The 21,267-nt window shown below is 40.0% G+C and overlaps 1 protein-coding gene across 29 annotated transcripts in view; it reads right to left on the bottom strand.

The window, feature by feature from the left end:
* Window positions 1–227: 227 nt before the first annotated feature.
* The window catches only part of Sox6 (SRY-box transcription factor 6), a 605,718-nt gene continuing 584,678 nt past the window's right edge, over window positions 228–21,267 (bottom strand). For 23 of the 29 annotated variants that reach the window (XM_070032825.1, XM_070032840.1, XM_070032826.1 and 20 more), the window contains 3 exons: window positions 18,150–18,383; window positions 14,903–15,119; window positions 228–6,822 (listed from right to left, as the gene is read on the bottom strand). In XM_070032825.1, the coding sequence (XP_069888926.1) occupies window positions 6,519–6,822; window positions 14,903–15,119; window positions 18,150–18,383 (755 nt within the window). In that variant the 3' untranslated portion in view covers window positions 228–6,518. The remainder of the gene's footprint in view (window positions 6,823–14,902; window positions 15,120–18,149; window positions 18,384–21,267) is intronic. The other 6 variants (XM_070032816.1, XM_070032817.1, XM_070032818.1 and 3 more) reach the window with 1 other exon arrangement.

Here is a 21,267-nt window from a genome sequence, read left to right as displayed (position 1 = left end):
TCTTTTTCATCCCTCTAAACCCACAGGCAATTCCTGCTGCTGTCGTGCGTGGCCCCTCCAGGAAAAGGCAGCAAGTCTTCCTCAGGCTGAAGACTGCCCAGCCTTCCCGTCCGGGCCTGGCGAGGACAGCACTTTCTGAGGGCTCTGGTAGGCCGCAGCAGCCAGGGTTTGCCGAACTCCATGGGGTAACCATTTGTGTGAGGCACAGACCAGAATGAACACAGAGGTCATAAAACAAAATTTATCTTTAATTGGTAAGTGTCAACAGCAGTACAAAAGATGGAGTGATGACAACTAGATTAGGATAGAGGACAGTCTTGAGGTAAATGAGCATAAATAGGCAGTTCTTATAGACACTCCCCTGCGGGCCTGAGCCACAGCATGGCATATACATTATCACCCAAGGATGGCATGTCTAACATATCAGGAAAGCACCTTGTGCAAAAAAGGAAAAAAAAAGTAGCTAAGGTGCCAACATACACCAGGATAGATAAAGACAGTGTGTCTTTCAACGTTGTCTTTTCCCTTATTCATGAGGCAGAGGAGGGGAAGACTTGGAAAAGTACCACTGAAAGATTATTCAATGTTGAGTTTTATCTCACGTCAATACTGCACAACAAAATCCAAGAGGTTTGTGTATGCAACATAGCTAAGAGTAACGATCCATTCCTTTACACTTGAAGAACTTCTCCCCTCCCCTCCCATTTCTTTAAATCCTTAGCAAACTTTTCTTTTTTTTTTTTTTTCTCATTATCAAGAGGAGAGTGTGAGAAAGATGTGATAGCAACCCTTAAGGTCATTTAAAAACTTTACACTGGACTGTACAAGATTTTTTTTGATAAACTATTTACATTTTCAGACTTTCAAACATATTCAAAGCAGCAATAGACACTAGGTTTTTTTTTTGTTTTTTTTTTGTTTTTTTTGTTTTTGCTTTTTTGTTTTCTAATTGCCCAAATAGTTACCAGCCATGGGCCAAGTAGGTACCTGCATGATACATAGAATTTCTACAAAGAAAATCTGCAGTTAAATTTTGCTCAAGGGTGTATTAAATGTCCCCAGAATCTCAAGGGTCACACCCACAGTGTTGCCATAGAAACCAGAGCACAGTACCTTGACAACAGCGTTGCGGTTGTCCCAACAGCCCTACACAAACTTTACACTTTGAAACAGCAGCCAGCATGTCAGTCCAGCATGTCAGTGAATTGTGCTGATTAAATTAACATAGAATACAATCTCACAATATACATTACAAACAATTACAATGTGGGGAAATAAAAGAGTTACAGTAAGATAAGTTATGTAGTAACAGCTTATAAGCTTGTCTAAGGTAATAAAAAATTTTACATGGCAAATACAATAATGAATGAACATAAATGCTAAGCATTCTAATTTGCAACAAGCTGGAGAAGGATACAATAAAGACTGCAGTTTCAAAAAAAAAAGCAAAAACACATATGACAAAGGAAGACAAACGGAGAATGCACATGAGCAGACTGCAATGTGCGGCACACTAGACAGTTAAATATTTGCACATTCCCCATACTCCAAGAGGACCAGCACTGAGGCCTCAATATCTGCTTGTGGTTCTTCAGGAATACGAAACTGTGAGCCAGAAATGTCACCAAATTGCTTTCAAGTGTTCCTGTTGCCACCCACATCCATTAGGCAAGCCCCCTGCAGAAGCCAGACCTTTAGCCCCTAGCTCACCCACCCCCTCACTCTGCCCTAAAGGTGCTGGCTTTCCCAGTACTTGTTCATGAGCTTCTGCAAGGTAAACCATGGGCTGGGGGTGAGAGGGAAATGTGTTTGCATATCAATATTAGCACAGGGTAGTATATGGCATCAGAAACAGAACGTGATTGGCAGGAATAACAGAGCTGTTTATTAAGGGAGAAAACACGTCAGGGGACAGATGGCTTAAGGAAATGATGCAAGTGCTTTTGTAAAAGGACAAGTGAGGTCATATGATATTATTATACTTTGAGAAGTGAGCTCAAGTGCCAACTCAATCCTTGGACCAATGTGTACAACATTAGGCAAGGCCACAGCCACCATTTCTGTCACTTGCTCATTAAAAAAGGAAGACCCAGTCATTTAAATACATTCCTCTAGCTGCCTTTCTTTGCAATTGTTGGCACTTGGTACAGGACTTCTTGTAGGTTTGAAAACTATGAAGTGATTCTTTTTTCCCCCTTTCCCTAAGGAGTTGGTGGAAATCAACTCTTTGCAAAACGAATGAGTTGAGAGCAGCTGCCTCCGCTGTGGTGTTCAAGGGACCAGGCCACCTTGCCATTAAGGGGCCGGAGACAATCCAAGCTTTCAGCTAGTGCCTGAAACTCCTGGCTCAGGAGGGTGAAAACCAAAGGAACCACCTAGCTTCCTAAGGCAAAGAACTTAGCCTTTAATTTCAGCCTGAGAGTCATCACACCCTTTCAAACACTCCCGGCCCCTGTGGGGGTTCATGTCCAGGGGAGGCCAGAATTTTACAAGCTCAATAGCACAGTGAGTCCCACACCTGAATTTAGACATTGGCCTTGGAGTCCATGTTAGGACCCTGGCAAATCAAATCAGGCTTGAGGACAAGGCTAGAGGGTATCAAATACCAAATAGAGCAAAATGATGATGCGCTCCTGAAAGGTTGAGCCAGCTACTGGGAACAACAACAAAGCTTCTGTGAAGTAAAGAAATTGCTGACCTGGTTGCTCATGTCCGCAGATGAACCTTTCCTTTCCCTCCCTCCTTCCCTTCCTTCCTTCCTTCCTTCTTTCCTTTCCTTCCTTCTTTTTCCATATGGCCCATTTTTTCTAAGGAGAGGATTGTCTACCAGTGTCCTTATTCCCGATGACAAAGAAGACCCTAATGTGTAAGTTCTTGACCTTTGATTTGAAGATACTATGGAACAGGAAACACTGAATAAAGTTTCTTAACCTTCTTTGACTGGCTTGGCAGGGTTTTTGATCATAGCCAGTCAGAGACACAGATTTTTAGCTTTAAAATGGGTAACTCATGCTTCTTGCCATGAAATGATCACACAACACAGGTTTCTGTGGGTTCACCAAGCAAATCGACTCTCTCCTAGCCACACTGGAAATGGAGAACGTGCAATTCATCAATCTAAGAAAGCAAGGGAAGAGTCTGTGGACCTGGGTTTCCCAACTGCCAAAGAAGCCAAGGGAGGGGCTGTGCTACCTGGGCTGCAGGCTGCCCGCTACCTGCCCTCATGGGAGTTGAGTCCCTGCGCCTAGAAGGCACAGAAATACATCAGCCTTTAGCATAGTCCAACACATACGGACAGAGAACAAGAAAAAGGAAACATATAACTTATTTCTCACCAAGAATTCATGAACCAAAAATAAATTCTATTTCTATGTTATATTTACACAATTAGAAAAAAATCTAAAATGAGATGGTAAAGTCATAAGAACTTTGTTTAAGCCCCACTGAAATAAAATGAAGTAATCCCTATGATTGTCATTCTTCTTTCCCATGGATATTTAGAGCCAAACTTGGCTAATAAATAGAATAAGCTGTGTATGCACAAAATTTAGATTCAGATACAGCCTTACTGTCTGTCTGAGCCAATGAAAGGGGCGTTTACAATCAGATCAGTCCTGAATAGCTTTTCATTTTGAAGGACATAGCTAAAAGTTACTGAACCCCTGTACTGAGGCAGAGCTGGAGCTAAAACAAAGTGTTCATACACACATGTATTTTGCATAAATAAATGAAATAACAAGACATAAAAATGACTCAAATCCGGCAACTGTGAGGCAAGCCCACACGAGTCGAAACAGATGACTTTTGTTCGTGTAGTTTTCGTACAACAGTTTCACATTAGTCAGAAGTGATAAAAAATACCATTTATATCCAGTGCTTATAACACTTACGAAACAACATCTGTGAGTGTGTGTGTTTTTTGTTTTTTTTTTCTTCTTCTTACTACAAGCAAAATCAAGTTTCAGTCCTAAAGAACAGTCCTTTGTTCTCCACCAGCCCAGAATATTATTTTGGCATGGTCATAAAAACAAACAAAATTAACCTACTATGCTAAATGTTTGCCTTTGTGCAAAATTAATTATATACAATACAATGCTAGCCATACAGAGCTCTACTAATGCAACACGGTAAAAAAAAAATGGAGTGACAGCAAAAGCCAAAGAAACCGAAGAGAAAGAGAAAACAAAAACAAAAACATGAGAATGAACTAAGGAGGAGAGGTATATAATCAAAGAAATCAGTAAGACATAATAAATACTCATTTTTTAAAGAAAAATGGTCTCCTCCTCATTTGAAATAAATGTACAACAACAAAACTCCAATCCCCAAACAATATTAAGAACAAAACATTCCTATCAGTACCTTAACAGCTCATTGAGCGCACTCCCAGCTAATAACAGAGCCAGATCTTGGCTAGACCTATTTATTGCTATTAGGTATGGCCTGGAGCACTCTTTAAATAAATATGAAGGTATACAATTTTCTTCCAAGTGACAAAATGGCTCAAGAACTCTGATGGGGCTGTTCCTATGTCCTGGCGATGAGCTTCTGGGTTATCCTCTATTTGGCAAACTGTCCCCTTCACTGACACCCTCCCACGGACCCATTCTGCATGGTGAGGCTCTCCTACAGGCAATCAAGAAGGTTCAGGAAGGTCAGTGTGGCAGAGCTGAGCTCCCTGCATTTAGGACAAGAGGAGTGGACCCTTGCAGCCTCCCAGCCCAAGTCGCATGCTCCAGAGCATGCCTTGAATGACAAGTGCAGTTCATTTTGTTCACATGCGATCAGGTCCCCCATTCAGAAAAGGATCAGACAGAGGAACGTGTCTGCTGCCTCGCACACTGTCCATTCCCCAGAGTTAGCAGTAGGAACATACCATATAGGGAATGTATTTCCCCCTTCTCCTTCCTTATAGTTTTCTTTCATTCTCTGGTTCATGACTATCTGCCTCTTATCTTTGTTTTGAGGCTGTCATATGGCTTCTTACATCCTAGCAATTTTGCAAAGATCCACTCCAGATGTGCCAGCTTGGAAAAGCAACTGTGTAAAGGTGCCATCCCACGACAGCTCCTCTGTAGCCTGCCCACAGGGCCCAGGAGCGTTGGGCTTCAGGTGAGCTACAAGACTCTCCTACTTAGCAGGTACCACTATTGACCCTCTCTGCTGAGTGGAATTCAGGGGAAGTGCCACTGATGCACAACCCATCACTTTCTGCAAAGTGAACTGGGGGAGAACTCTGCTAATAGATTAGAGGTCATAGTGACCCTTGAGGGCATACATATTTAAGTGTGAGACTGTACCCCTTCACTCCAACACACAGCCTGAAACCAGATGTACTCTCATCATTCAAAGCAACAATGCAGGTATTTGATAGCATCTTGTTTTCGAAATGTTTCCAGATGTTCTGGGGACATTCACCTCTTGTATCTAGCAGGAGAGGGAGGTAAACAAAAAAAAAAGGGCTGAAAGTTCTTCAGGGAAGGAGGGTTAAAAATTATTAAATTAATGCCACCAATAATTTTTAAATAAATAGTAAGTAGACCCATGACATTCTGGAATGAATAAATTATTTAAGAGAAAATGTGTCAAAGCTTGAATGTCAGGGTTAAAGGCAAAGGGGAAAATGGATGTAGTGAGAGGTGGCCTCGGGCCGAGAAGACCTCCATATTGGTGTCTGGTGTGTGTCATTCCACGCCCTGCACTGATGGCACAAAAGAGGCAAACACGATTGGATACGTGCACTGTGGCAACCTCATGCATTCTTTACATCTTGTCTCCAGATTCCTGAGTACTTTACCATTTTCTGGAAAAATAAAATAAAATAATAAAAAGAAGGTGTGGTTTGCTATTTTATTTTAAGATGCCAAAGATTGTCTAAGACTTTGCAGTGTCTCGTTTAAGACTTTTAAAATATTAAGATTCAAAAGTTATGAAAAGGTTTGGCACATTCAAGGTTTAACTCTACATGTGGAAAAAAAAATGGAATTCCGAGGCCTTTTGAATATGCTCTACATGCAGCTGCACGCGCTGTGGGCTTGTCCTGTTTCACAATACAAAATCTTGTTGTTTTCTAAAGTAATTCAGAATAAAAACACATTCACAACCTGTAGGCCGGCACAGCATACCTGAGTGAGAATGTTTAACCCCATCTAAAACAGTAACTTAAACCTTTATCAACATCCAAAAGGAAAAAAAAAATGTAAGACAAAAATATAAGACTTATAAGACAGCTATGGGTTGAGATAAGTTTTCAAGTCCTGGTGTCTCATATTTAATATGTCTTCACCTAAATTAAAAAACAACAACAACAACAATAACAATAACGACAAAAAACTCAAGTTCATGAAAAATCAGGGAAAACTTAATCTGTCTCACACTTTACGAAACAATTAAGACCATTCTGCTGATGTAATTGTGGAGCCACAAATGCATGCGGGCTCTTTAAGAACTTTTTTGTAGGGGGGAAGGGGGGGTGAAATGTCAGAGTATTTTTTTTTAATTCAGCAAACAACAACTCCTCAGTTGGCACTGACAGCCTCCGGGGCTTCGTTTTCACTGCTATAGTCTGATTTGGGATCGTCTTCATAGTCATCATACATTTCCATCTCATCCTCTCCGTTCATCATTTCATTCCCAGCTAAGCTTCCTCCGTCTGTCTTCATAGCATACGCACTCTGGATGACAGGGAGACTGGGCTCTGGGCTGGCCGAGGTGCTAGAGCAGTCAGATGTCATCTGAGGTGACGGTGTGGTCGTTGCCATAGTAATAGCACCAGGATACACAACACCTGTTCCTGTGGTGATTGGAATCTGAGGCTGTTGCCTGTGTAGATGAAAAAAAATTAACATAAAAAAAATAAAACAGAGGGCAAACCTCTATATACATGAGCTTCTCTATGACTCTGGCCCTTGGTTCCCCAGAATTTCTAAGTAAATGACATTGGCATCCTAAGTAAATGACAAGAATATGACAAAAGCGTTCCCCTGAGGAGTCCTAGCACTGACTCTCCGTCCAATGCTGTGGACTATCAGCTAATGCTGTGGTTGGAGGTTAAATAATACAATGGAGTGATTTGCTGATGAATTTGCAACTACAAGCAGAGTTCTTTGTACTTGGCAAATATGGCAATGTTTGGCTAGCACTTGCCATTAAGAACCAATGTTATAGTTCACCAGAAGACATGAAAGATTGGTTTTAAAGAGCTCAAGAGTATTGTTTTAAATTGATTGGTGGCATGAGACATTGTAATGACACTGGTAAGCAGATGGGTGTTATCTTCACTGTAGTTTGAATACTGTACAGTTGAAAAAAAATCTTGTGTCATCTGACTGTATTACCCATGAATACCCTACTCCTTCCTTAAGGATGTTAGCACCGGACTCACTATTGCTCTCTCTGACATTGCCCACCATAATTCTTGACAGCTTCACCACCTGTGTCCTGATCATTCTGCCACCTCGTCACTCCATTTCTTGACCTCCACGACGAGGTGATGATCTGGCCCTGTCCTTGTCTTGGGTGCTTACTCTCTTGTATGTAGCTGGTCTTGTCTGTCACTCACTGTTCATCTGGATCTTACACACTCTGCTGTCTGGCCACCACATGAGATCTTCCCAGTGTCCTCCCACCCCATGAAGATCTACAATTTCCTGATCCTCCAGCCTGTGTTCACTGCTCTCACTTGTACCCTCTGTGGTTGGCCCTCACTCACTTCTTTACCCAGTGGTAAGTTCTGTGGTTACTCTTTCCCTCACACTCTCAATTCTCTTACCTGATAAAAGACTCAAGTTAAATATAGCTCTCTGCCTACTCTGTTCAGGCACACAGATGAACTTGGCTGGAGAAAACACAACACCATGCTCACCATTCTCAGTTTACAAACATGAATTTTAAATTAGTTTCTGGTGCTGTCCAGCCATCATACTTTACATTCGCCTGGCCTGCTCTGCCTTCTTTTCTAGACAATGATTTCATGTTTGCTCAGTGCTCAAATATCCAACTTCGTCTCCCTTGTTACTTCAAGCCAATGACCTGGCTTTTCATTTCATGGAGGGACAGAAAGAAGCAAATCATAAGCTCCCACTTGTGCACTGACTTGCCTCTGTATCAGAGTCCCTGTCCCCCTAAGAATCAGTTCATACCCAATCAATATAAGGCGAATGCTTCTGCTGCTCCATTCAAACTATTTACTATTGCATACTACGGAGGCTCTCTAGCCATTGCCTCTTCCATTGTATCATTAAGTTTCCCTTTCCCTTGCGCCATTCCCACCACACCAGCTATTGTAGAGCCCCTTTCAAAAGAAAATAACCAAACTTTCTTGGCTCACATCCCCGCCAGCTATTGTTCGACTTTTCTGATTTCCTTCCTTTCAACTCTTCCTTAAATTCATTTCAACTACTCCTAACACTATGATGAAACAGCCTGGAATCAGACCACCAATCTCCACACCATCTCCAAGTGTCAGTTTTCAGTTCACATCTTACTTGACTTATACCGTGAGTATCATTTGATATAGCTGGTCACTTTTCTTTTAGCTGAGGCATCTAAGAACTGAAGCACCTTAGGACTTGGTCTCTGAGGTACAAGGGCCTAAATTTCCCAGGTGATTTTGCCCAGTTTTATGACATTAAACCTTATCTAGGATGCACTAAAATCGTAGAAACTTAGGAGACCAAGATCCAGAAGATCAAAGCCAGTCTTGATAGACAAGTCTACAAGACTCCATCTAATAACCGGCTGGGCGCCAGACCCTGTAAATCTAGCTACTCAAGGCTGAGATCTGAGGATCATGGTTCAAAGTCAGTCCAGGCACCAAAGTCCATGAGACACTTATCTCCAATTAGCCACTAGAAAACTGGAAGTGGCACTGTGGCTCAAAGTGGTAGAGCACTCGCCTTGAGCTGAAGAACTCAAAGACATGCTCAAGTCCAGAGTTCAAGCCCCACAACTGACAAAAAAAAAAAAAGCCATCCTGGAAGTGTGGCTCAAGTGGCAGAATTCCAAACAAGGTGGGCAAGTATGAGGTCCTGAGTTAAAACCTGGAAAATACCTCACTCCTAAATTACAGACATCTACAACTGCTTATTTTTATCTGGATGCTTGGACACCATCCTTGATCTTACAGGAGCAAAACTGAACTGATCTTTCTCCCACATGTCTGGTCTTCACACAGCCATACTCAGCTCAGATAACATTTCCTTAACTTTTATCAGACAAGGAACTGTCTCAGGACAGTCCTCAAATCCTATATATAAACAACCAACCAGAAAACATAGTTAACACTTAAGGCAGTATCTGGAGCCCATCTATTTCTTACCACCTTCATGCCTATACTCCTGGTCTAAGCTGCCATCTCTTGCAAGAGCCTGAACTTCCTGCAGGCCATTCCCTTCTCAGCCAAGTCTCAGAACAGTAGCTAGAGTGCTTCTTTGAAACCAAAGTCACAGGACAGCATGGTGTTGCTTAGTTATAATCCTTCAATATTTTTCCATCTCATTCAGAGTCCAGTTGAAAGTTTTTACAATGGCCTACAATCTTTCATTCAATTTGGCTTGTCATCTCTCTGACATCTGTTACTGGTTTTCCTATGCCCCTGGCATTCTCTCCTCTTTATTTCTCTTTGAATAGTGAGGCAGAGTTTCGCCGCAAGACCGTGGCACTTGCTGTTTTCTCTGCTCACTTCTAGATACCTGCCCAGCTTGCCCCCTTACCTACTTGGGTCTAATGCCCTCACCTTCTCAGTGAGGTTTTCCTCTGGCCACTCTATTGAACATTGTCTCCATCCTCTGAAGCTTCCAGCCACTTTCCTTGCTTTACCTTTTTTCTAAAGTACTTATGACTATTTGTAAACATTAATTGTTTGATTGAATGAGGACAGGAATCTTCAGAGAAATAGCTCCAGAATCTAGACAATGCTTGCAAGATAGAAGGCACTCAATAAACACCTATTGAATGAATAGAATAAATGAATATTCATTCATTCATAAACTAGGTGAATGAGAGAGGGGAAAAAAAGCAAGCCAAAACTCTAGGAAACCTATTCCAGACAGGAAGAGATGTTCTAAAATAAGATAAATAGAAAGGAGGGTAATAGGAAAGGATATGAATATAACCATCTTTAGAGGCTTGAATCTGTTCTCATAAACAAGAAAAGATCTAGGAGGGGCTTAGTTTAGCAAAAATTGCTTTCTGTCATTGGGAAATGTTCATATAGGAACCAGTTCTCATGAGAGGTGGAGAGGGATCCTGCATTCCAGGAGCCAAAGCAGAAGGCAACGAGTACTCTAGGAGTGGCTGGATGTACAATGCTGAGGCTGTTTTAAATTATAACTGCTTTGTGGTTGCAAAATCATAAGCTAAGGTTTACACTGACCTTTGGTTATAAATATGAAAAAGGTCTGAAATTTTAAGTGAACATCACTGAATAAGTCTAGAGTTTTCAAAATGTTGCTCTACTCATCCTCTTACATTTTCTTTACTGCTAGGGAAATTCTGAAGCTCATCTTTTTTTGTATTTTTTAATTGAACATCTCAGATTTCCCCAATGTTCTCATAGTCTCCATTATATGGAAACAAAGATCTCTTTTCTGCCAGTCTGACCTTCCCAAACCCCAAGTCTACTTCTCAAAGATGCTCCAAGGTTGGCTGGCTCTATTGCATAGTAATCTCAGTTTTACTTGGTATTATCTATAGCATCAGATCAACATTTGATTATATTCTATTTGTACACAGTATACACTATGTTCTCTGTGTGTGCAACTCACTGTTATTTGCTAATAATCTGTTCATGTATGTGTCTGCTTTTTGAAATCTCATGTATACAGAAATAATGCTTAATGCTATATTAATATAGTATGGAGTTAGGTATCTAGCTGATTCCAAATAACCCCTTACCAACTGACTGGCTAATCAATGAACAAAAGGGAAAAATCGAGCCAGCATGCTCAAGCTTTGTCTACCAGGAACTACTTTCCTAGAAAGCATTTTTTCCTTCCTTTGCAAATCAATTTCAAAGTCAAAACACTGCAGATTTCACAAATAGGAGTAGTAGGCAGGTATTGGGCTTTACAAATCATGCATGTCCAAACAAAAGTCAGGGATGCCCGTAGAAGTATGAACCAAGGTAGGCAAATAAAGGTGTCCTGGATGGAGCTCAGTATCACCACATGGTGTTCAAATCACAAGAATATTTCTGGGTGTAGGGTGGTTTTTGCCAATTGTAAAGGAACTGCATGTGTTTTCTAGCAAAGTCCCATTGTTTGCTAACCCTTCAGGTTCTTATAGTCTCTAAATTGGCAACATTGTTCTAAACACTTTTCATATATAAAGTTATTTGAGATTCAAGATGGAGTTTCCTTGTTGGCATTACTGTCATTATCACCATTCTCATTCTGCATATGAGAAGACTAGGAAGCAGAGAGTTTAAGTAAGTTGTCCAGGGGCAAGTAGAGAGATCAGAGGAATAAAGATTGATATGTGTTAGATCCTACAGCAAGGAAGAGGAAAATGGAGCAACGAGCCAGAAGAGTCTGACTCTAGAACTGGTGCTCGTCACCACTCTACTTCACAGGCTCTAAACAATTTGTAGGCTCTAATTGAGAGGGATGTGAAATAGCAAAAGGCATATGTTTCACATTCACATAAGCCTGGTTTAAATCGCAGTTCTGCCATTCACTAGCTGTGTGGCCTTGAACAAATTATGTAGCATCTCTGAACACTGGAAGGGGGATGATACAGCTTATCTTGTAAATCTGACATATCCTCAGTAATCTGTAGAGTTCGCTTTGCAGAGTATACTGAATATGCTCAGTATTCAATAATTTACTACTATTACACAAAAACCTCAAATTTAATATTTAGAGGACCTGAATAATTTTCCACCAGTTTACAGTTAAATTACTAAGCACAGTTTCAAATAAAAAGGACATTTAGTTATAATTATTCAGGAAAAGAGACAATTGGAGCAATCCACAGAATATAATTTCCACATTAATTTTATAAGGATTATTACTAAATTCTAATAGTTAATTTTCCAATTAAAGGGCTTAGATCCCAGGTAAAAGCTAAATCTATCTCATGTTATTGACAAATCCATTTTATAATAGCTAAGTTAAAAAATCTTAGCTCATCAGTTACAGTTGTATAGTCAGTAAAATGAACAAAAATGTTGGCTAATGCTGTTTTATTGGCTTGGAAGTTATGCAAGTCTTTTCCAAATCATCCATAAAAATTGATCTTAGTCCAACAAGAAGTCAATAGCAATGTGGGAAAGTTGTGTTTGTTTTTCTCCCTGCTCCTCTTGTCGTAACTTCACATTTAATGAAGATCAATTTCCAAAGATGAAGCTGAGGGAGCTAATAATCTATCAAATATAACTACTTAAACAAAAATACAAATCCATAAGTGGAAATAATACTTTGCATTGTACAGCAAATGTTACCAAAGCAAAGTAGAGGGAAATGTTTAATATTGGGGATTAAAAAGCAGAACATTCTGGTCATTGCCTGTAATTCTATAGCTTCATTCCATGGTCCTAACTTAGAATTCTATAGCAGGCTCTTCACTGTCAGGAAGCCTTGGTCACTACCTTTCAGAGCTCATTTTATGCACCATATATTACTCATGCCTCATTTTTCTAGGTTCTGAGAGCCCTTGCTCAAATGGCACAGCTTTGCTAATGACTAGGGCCCTGAGGTGTACATTGTGGAAACATGGTGAAAGAGTTTGTTTCTTTGTTGTTGAGCTAGACAGATGTGGGGATCTGAATCTGAATCTTTGATCTTTTTCACAGGCACTACCACCTCAATTCCATTATCTTATTTGGAAGACTATATGATTACAGTGTAGACACACCACAAATGGTAGCTATTATTCAAGTTATTTTCATTATATATCTTATAAGCACTGGTATGTGTTGGGACATTTTGATCCAGAGCTGTTTTAATATATTCTTTTCTAAAGGAAACAAAACTAACTAATATTATCATTCACATTAGCAGAAAAATCACATAGTAGCAGAAAACAGAAATATTACCACTGACGGCCATTTATAATAGGGTGAAAGAAACGCCCTAAGTATTTATACAGGTGATGTGATTTGTGAGAAAGGCTGGACTTTCAGAAGATACCAAGTTTAAGCTTTTGATTCTGAGTTCAAGAGATAAATACCGTATCAGGGACATACTAACAGGATTAAAGGAAGACATTTATCACAGTTTCCAATTTGCATTTTGTTACCTATGCCCATTCTACTGAACAGACACACTGAGTCAATATTTTCACTGATTTTCTGCCATGTGAATAGTCTAAGTTATAGTTCATTGTACTTTAATGTTAGAAGAATTCCTTTAAAAACAGCAAACACTTAAAACAGAGGAAATTGATGACCATTTTGATATGTCTCAATTAGTAATAGTTTGGAATCTGCAGTAAACCGTCTTATGCTTCTCTATATCCTAGAAAGTTCTGCCTCGGTATAAAGAAATTCACTGGTTATTCAACATGATATAAAACATGGCTTCACCATAATAGAGATATATATGAACTCAAAATGGCAGTGTTACAGTCTGCCTTTCCGAGCATTGTACCAAGCAGTGTAACACGCGCTTGTGAAAGCCTTGCCTCAGAGTTTTCCCTGACATCTCACGGGGTGTGGACTATCGCCTGTTTCGTTTTACAGGTGAACTGGTCAGTATTTGACTCTTAGTAGTTCAGACTTGGAAAGCTCACTTTTCTTTCTAGGACCCTAATATACTATGCAGACTAGGGTCCCAGAGTACTCTCACTGGCTTGTTGGAGTTTTTGTATTCTATTTATGATTTCAAGTTAATTTTATCCTTTTAAACATATGCTTCTGAAATCAGCTCTTTGTCCAAGTGTATTTTCTTTGGAGAATCCCTAAGCAAAGAATAGCTCCTTAATTCCATGTGGTCTCCCTTTTCCCATCTTTAAAGGACACTTTCTAATTGCCAGGCCCAGCACACAGCCCTCAGTTCTTTGTGTCAACAGTAAATATTGCTTCCTTTCTGTGCTCTCTCCCCCCCCCTCTCATCCTCTCTCTCACCCCTCTCCCCTCACAATTCCCACTCTGATTCCAGATAATCCAGCCAGGGCCTCCAGAATGGTCCTCTGGTTCCAGTCCCCCCTCTCCCCTCCCCCCCGCCCCGTACTGCTAGGCCTAGAGTGTGCTGGAATCTACAGGCATCAGCATCCCCACTTATCCTGACTACTGTGGTTATGAGGGGCCTCTGTTGAATGTAGACAGCCAGTCAGCCAAGTCGAAATTTATACCAGAAATCTATTACCTAATTTTTAAACAAAATGACATGAAATCAGACTTGAAGATATCAAAAACATGTCTAGTTTCTGATTTAAGCAAGAAAATCCATATTGTTGCTGCTTCTACCACAGAATAATTTACTGCAACAGGAGTTCTGGATCTTATGCCAAAAATGAGGTCTTCTAACCAATGTCAAGGCCAATTATCTTGTGGTAGATCCCACAACAAAAGCAGACTATTGTGATTAGAGTCAGAAGCACCACCCAGAGAAGCCAGGAAGCTTCTGGAGATTTTCTTAAAGTTGATTTTTATTTTCCCCCCATGTGTCTGTCTAAATAAACTACCAGAAACCATGTGTGGGGACTGAGGAGCTGAGATTAGCTGGAAGACAATGATAGGGACTGTCAATGGGGAGAGTAAGCTGGGACAGGTTTGTTTTGAGTTGAGCTGGAGCCATGTTGCAAAGCTGTGTACTTGTGACACAGCAAAGATTCCCATAGCCAAGCCCCAACATGTCACAACCCCCTCCCTTCCTGAATCTCCCTCCCAGATACACCATCAGGAGCCATCCTACAGTTTCAGGAATACAGAGCCCAGGTGGCTCCATGCAGAAATACATACCCCACAGTGAAGAACTGCCTCATCTCCTGTCGTCGAGACCGCATCAGTTGCTTATACTCTCCGATTCGGAGCTTTTTGCCATCGACAATGCAGGTGCGTTTCGGTCGGGGTTTGTATTTATAGTTTGGGTACTTCTCTAAGTGGATCTTGCTAAGCCGGGCCTGCTCTTCATAATAAGGTTGCTTCTCCTGGTTGGACATGGATTTCCAGCGAGAGCCTAGACAAAAAATAGCCTTAAGTGCTCAGTGGTTAAGGCAACATATTCTTTGGCAAGTACAACTAGACTGACCTCACACCACTTTTTTGCCTTTACTTTGTGTAGTTCCCATTACCATATACCATTGAGTGGTGTGTGTGTGTGTGTGTGTGTATGTGTGTGTGTGTATGTGTGTGTGTGTATGTGTGTGTGTGTGTGTGTGTGTATGTGTGTGTGTGTGTGTGTTATACTGAGGATTGAACCCAGGATGTTGTACATGGTAGGCAAGTGCTCTATCTCTGTGCTAAATAGATTGTTTTAAAAATACGTCTTTGCTGCTTAAAGATCATTTTCTATACCAAAGTTCCAATTCATCTGCTCCTCCTCTTAAAAAGGTTAACAGTCTAAAACTTCCTAAGCATGCTTCTGTGTATGACTGCATTCACAGGAAAAGCTCACTTCGTTCTAGAAATTTAAACATCTCCCACACTCCAAGTGTGTTTGGTGAAACTAACTTCTGATGTCAGCACATATTGATATTCTTCCATATATAAAGAGGGGGGGCAATTCTAAAAACAACTCACATGGATGTGGGTGTTGATACCTAATCCCTGTAATCCTTGCAACTCAGATGCAACTCAGAGATCTAAGGATTGTGGTCCCAAGCCAGTCTGAGCAGAAAAGTCCATGAGATGCTCTAACTGGGTGACTGAGGGGGAGCAGGTAAGAAAGCTAGATCGGGGTAGATTGGAGATTTGGCTCAAGTAATAGAGTACCAGCTGTCAGTGAAAAACTAAGCAAGAGTGTGAGGCTCTGATTTCAAACTCTAGTATCAGCACAAGCATGCACTCACATACATGCACTCACACACACTCTCAACTCTACTTAAGAAGTTATAACTTCAGACAGGAAGGTCCAGTTGGAAATATATATATATGTTTATATATTTATATTTATATACTTATATATAAATATATATACCATTTTCAAGTACTATAAATGTCCACCCAAAGCTATATCAATAAAAGTACAAAAATTTTAAATATGATTTACACAGGAAGAAGGAAAAGTATTCACGTCTTTAATATTGTTTATAAAGAATCATCTAAACACTTGACAAAGAAGGGATGTGTTTTTTTAGATGTATCAAGTTGCATTTTTGTGCCTTACTGGTGAATAAAGCGGTAACAGCTGTGCAGGCTGGATGTTAGCTATTCTTCCGTGGAGATTTTTCATACCTAAACAAATGGAAACGTTCTACAAATATTCCCTGTAGCCAGCAATATGCTGGTCTGCTTTAACAGCACATCCATCCCTGTTCTTTCCTAATTGTTGTGCACAAGTTGTGCAAATCGTCTGTGCAGATCAGTCTCTGTGCTGCTGGCTCCCAGCAGCTGAAAGCCCCAGTTGAGGATTCTTGGCACTCTTGAAATGCTTGTGTATAAAAGTTGACACTTAATGAATGGACTTGCTATCTTCCAAATCATTTTTCACAGAATGCATATCAATAATATAGATTCCTCACGGCTGCCCAACCCGACACACAGAGGGTCTATTCCCATCTGAAAGCTTACTAATATTACCAACAAAATGGCAGGAGACAAATAAGAAGATAATGCTGATTTCTTTTAGAATGACTTTTAGTTTGAAAAAAATTATAATCTGTCCATGAGGGATATTTTGATTTAGAATATACTTAAATTCAAAAGAATAACATCCCTAAAATCTTAAAAATAAAACATCACTTAATTGTCATGACAGTTAGGATCTACTTTAAAATTCAAAAGTCAAAATGAAAAAAAGAGAAGAATGTGTATTTGAATGTTTCACCACTGTTTGATCTATGTATATGTTTTAAATTTTCTTAGAGGTCAGTGACTCGAAATGTCTCAGAATCAAGTTAAATTATTTATGTAGCGACAAAACACATGTATTTGTGTATGTCCATATCACCGATATTTACTCAGGTTAAATATTTATTGCTTTTGAACAAAACATTTAAAAAATTAAAGCCACAGTTTAAGTCTGTAACGTTTTTCAGCTTCTGAAACTGCTCTCTTTGCAATTTTGCCACATCGTGACAGCTTAAACAGAACAGTGCCTTCTGTGTTTTTCCTTTTTAAAGAGGAAACATGTTGACTGTAATGCTGCATGTTGAATAAAATATGTTCAATATGTTGTGCACAATAATTCCAAACTATATAATCTCTGCTAGGCAAGCTTTACACTAATAGAACAAGGCTTGAGTTTAATCCTGAGAAACAGGAGAATCGCTGGCAATTTACCACAAAGTGGGCCTCTGCCCTGTGGTCTGTGTGTTCAACTCACTGCTATGAAATTTCAACTCGTCATCTCTTATTAAAGTAAATGTAGCTTTACTTTGCAACTCTTAAAGTTATCATTAGAGGCATTGTTCTGCACTTCATGAATTTCACACTATTTTGGGTTTCACCCCTCATCCTTCATAAATTCTTGCAGGGGAACATATGAAACCAACAATGCTAGAACAGAAAACTGAAGTCTTTGAGTTTTTCCAAGATTGCATAGCAACTTATAAATTTTAAAAGCCTGAATGAGAGGGTAGATAAAGCTTGCCCTCAGGATTCCTGTTTAGCAATGTCCCTGCAGGAGTGGCTGAATTCACGATATTAACATATTACTAGGAGTACTTTAGAGATTTGCAGTTAGCCTTGCCATGGCAATAGTTTTGCCCTTAAAAGAAAGTTTTAGCCACCTGCTCTATATATGCAGTAACTCATAAACCTGTATGTCGGGTGGTGGGAGAGGTAACAAGATGGTAACAAAAGGCTGTTGTGGCAACTGGCTGTATTTCATTTGACTCCTGCCACCTACAGTTGAAGCCCAATTACGCCCCTGCCTAAAAAAGAGGAGAGAGAAAGAGGGAGGGGGAGAGAGAGAGACAGAGAGACAGAGACAAAGAGAGACAGAGAGACAGAGAGAGAGAGAGAGAGAGAGAGAGAGAGAGAGAGAGAGAGAGAGAGAGAGAGAGAGCACACTAGCACTAGCTGTGCCACTGGCCACTGCACTTACCTAAGATTTTGCTAATGTTGGAGTTGTGCATGTCAGGGAAGGCTTGAAGGATTTTCCTCCTCTCATCCTTCGCCCAAACCATAAATGCATTCATTGGTCGCTTGATGTGTGGCTCGCTGCTGGCTCGGCCTCGGGCATCCCTGTAGACTCGTGCTTCAGCCACAGTGGCACCTCCTGTTGGCCAACAATAATACTGCTGTAGTTTAGCTGCAGAGCCATTCATTGCTTTACTTCCTGTAGTGTTAGGGCAGGAAGAACAAGATGGGTGCAAAGCATTATTATACGGCTAATGCAACAGCTTGCTGCCTGGCTCCACTGCTTCCCTTCTCTTCTGTTCTATGCAGTCTTGTGGAAGCAGAAGACAGTTCCAGATGTTAACTCTACATGACATGCTGACAAAGCCCTCAAAGAGACACTGGGAAGAATTAATTTTGCATGTTTTTATATACCTTGATTACTTTAATTGTAATCATTAACTGTCATATCATTTAATGATGTTAAAGTAATGGCTAGTGTTACTCTCTGGTAAACTTTCCTACTATAATTTATTTCTTCAAAAGCAGGCCTTTTTAGTCCATTTTAGCATCATTTGCCAAAAATTCTATACAGTATTTTGTGTTGGCCTGTGATCTTCTCAAGGCTTGGGAGACCTTTTTCCTATTGCTTGATGCTTAAGTCCAATTTGTCCTACAAGTCCGATTCAACTGTTGGTGTTTTGTGAATGAGGTAGTTAATGAAATAAAAAATATTAACTAAACAATGATGAGCAAGGCTTTAAGTGAATCAAGCAGCTCCTGTTTTCGAGGCACTTGCAGTTTGGAAAGGAAGCAAACAATTCAAACAAAAGATGTGTGGTAAATGTTACAAGCACCAGACAGGATGGTCACCAGTGCTTCTCAGGAGATATGATGGCCCAGCTGAGTCTGGAAGGATGAACAAGAATCAGCAGGTGACTGGGAGAGAGGAAGAATGACAGATGGGAAGTGCATTTGCAGTGAGATTCTCCAGGCAACATACACTCACTCCTTATCTTCATGCTCCAGGCCCCAGGCCCCAAAGTGTTTATTGTTTCCCTCACTGACTGCCTCTGATCCTTCCACCACTTCATCTCCAAGAATATGAGATCAGGAGAGATGGTGTTACTCCCATACTTGTATACCCAGGAATCCCCACATAATGGATAATAATTATGTGTTCAATAAATGTTATTTGGTTTTCAGTGCATATGCAAAAGAATTAGATTAAGAAGTAGTTATCTTAAGCGTCTTGATGTGTTTTTCTCTTGTTTAAGAGATTTTTTTCCCCATCTGTCAAATTCTATGTAAGTCTTTGTATTTTATGCTTTGTGAAGGGCTGAATTTAGTAGCATAGTAATTGAAAGCTCCTTGCGGGTATGTCAGGAGATGAGGCTCATTCATTATTGTATGCTTTGGATCTGTGAAGTGTCTGGTATATGCATGGAAGTAGGAAAGAAGGGAGTGGGGAATAAGGGAGAGAAGGAGGGAGAAAAGAAAGAAGGAAGGAAAAAGGAAGCCTCTGTTTGTTTCCATACTTCTGACCAGTATAGCACACTGGTGTATGCTTTGCCATGTAGAATATCCTAAATATCTCCTTATAGATAGAGAAATTCTACAGTAAAATGTGAAGTAGTTGGACGGAGGGCCTCAGCCACCAGCTGTATGAACTGGAAATCTTACTCACAAAAGTTTAGAAGCAAAATAAACATTAAACCCAACATTTCTGTTTATCTAGTATAACTTTCAGTTCAGTGAAGTTACACGGGAACAACATCACCTAATCAATCTCTAGCCTTTCTTTCCTATTTCCAGATACCTTGCTTATATAGCTTGTATGTGTCAAAGCCAGTAATAAATTAGGACATTAAAGGGTGCTATTATTTCAAAAATATGATCATCATTTACAACAATAACAAAAAAGACAGGATAAAAGGATGGAAATAGCTAATATTGTGAAATGTTTTTCTAAACAGGAAGGAGATCAGAGAAGCCACTTTCTAGAGATCATGCAAAAAAAATCTTGCTTTATAAACAACTCTTCTTTTAGACCTACTAGACAGAATGATGCCTTACATGAAACGTCTCAGATCCTAAGATGCATAACTAATATGCTACCTTTTTGCCACCGTACCCACAGTACATTAATTTCATTTAAAATGCACTGACCATACAGGATAAATTGATTTCACTTTATATGGATTTGACAGCCATGTTTATTGTGCAGTGAAATGTAGTGTAGCTTCCAGCTGACAATATCCATCAACACAGGGCAATATGCTGACTGCTGGGCCAGATGAAGGCATACATTACTCTGGAAGTGAAACACTCATTCAGATACGACAGTGTCTTCTCCTGAGGATCACCATGGTAATTTATGATGCCCTCAGTGCCATTACTTTACAACTGACATGGATTCAGCAATTTATATACTGGCATGCATACACATAAAAGGAGACAGGTTTGTGGAGAATGTCAGATGCAAAAACATTTCAATATTATTCTAAGTTAACTACTGTGCCACAGGTGATTAACATTTCAGATCTGCTTTTGCTGTTTGTAGCTTTCTCACTACCTCTAGCAAAACCTAATAGTTGACTTGCTTTTCCTTTCTTCATTTAAAAATGAATATTTCATTGTAAATGGGAAGTTTTCATCTCCTACAGACTGACAGACATAGTGGTGGATTTTTTTAGACTCTGCAGTTTGGAGAAACATTTTATATCTCTTTTCCATACTATCGCTGCTCTCTGGGACATACCCAATGCCTTCCTCTCGTGTGCTATGCCATAGTGTTAGCAAATGTGCTTTACAATCTTCTGCTTCACTAAATTCTATCTTCTCCCAAGAACAGGATTCAGGCCCAACCTTCACCAAGTGCTCTGTACTGACCTTTTCCCACATCTCATATTTTCTACATTACTCCACTCAATTATACAGAATACCTTTAGGACTCATAAGGAATGTTTCCAGATATTCAAGTACACTACATAGTATAAAACTGCATGGTAGTTAGAGGAACAGTTTAAAAAGGCTTTAAGGCACCACATTTTTTCCCTTGTCCCTTCCAGGAGGTGTGAGCTGAAAAATGAAGGAGGATATCT

This window comes from Dipodomys merriami, unplaced genomic scaffold (assembly GCF_024711535.1).
Source record: "Dipodomys merriami isolate MVZ:Mamm:240054 unplaced genomic scaffold, mDipMer1.0.p SCAF_21, whole genome shotgun sequence".
NCBI classification, from domain to species: domain Eukaryota; kingdom Metazoa; phylum Chordata; class Mammalia; order Rodentia; family Heteromyidae; genus Dipodomys; species Dipodomys merriami.
Note: the sequence above shows the minus strand (reverse complement) of the source record. Positions and strands in the feature narration are given on the sequence as shown.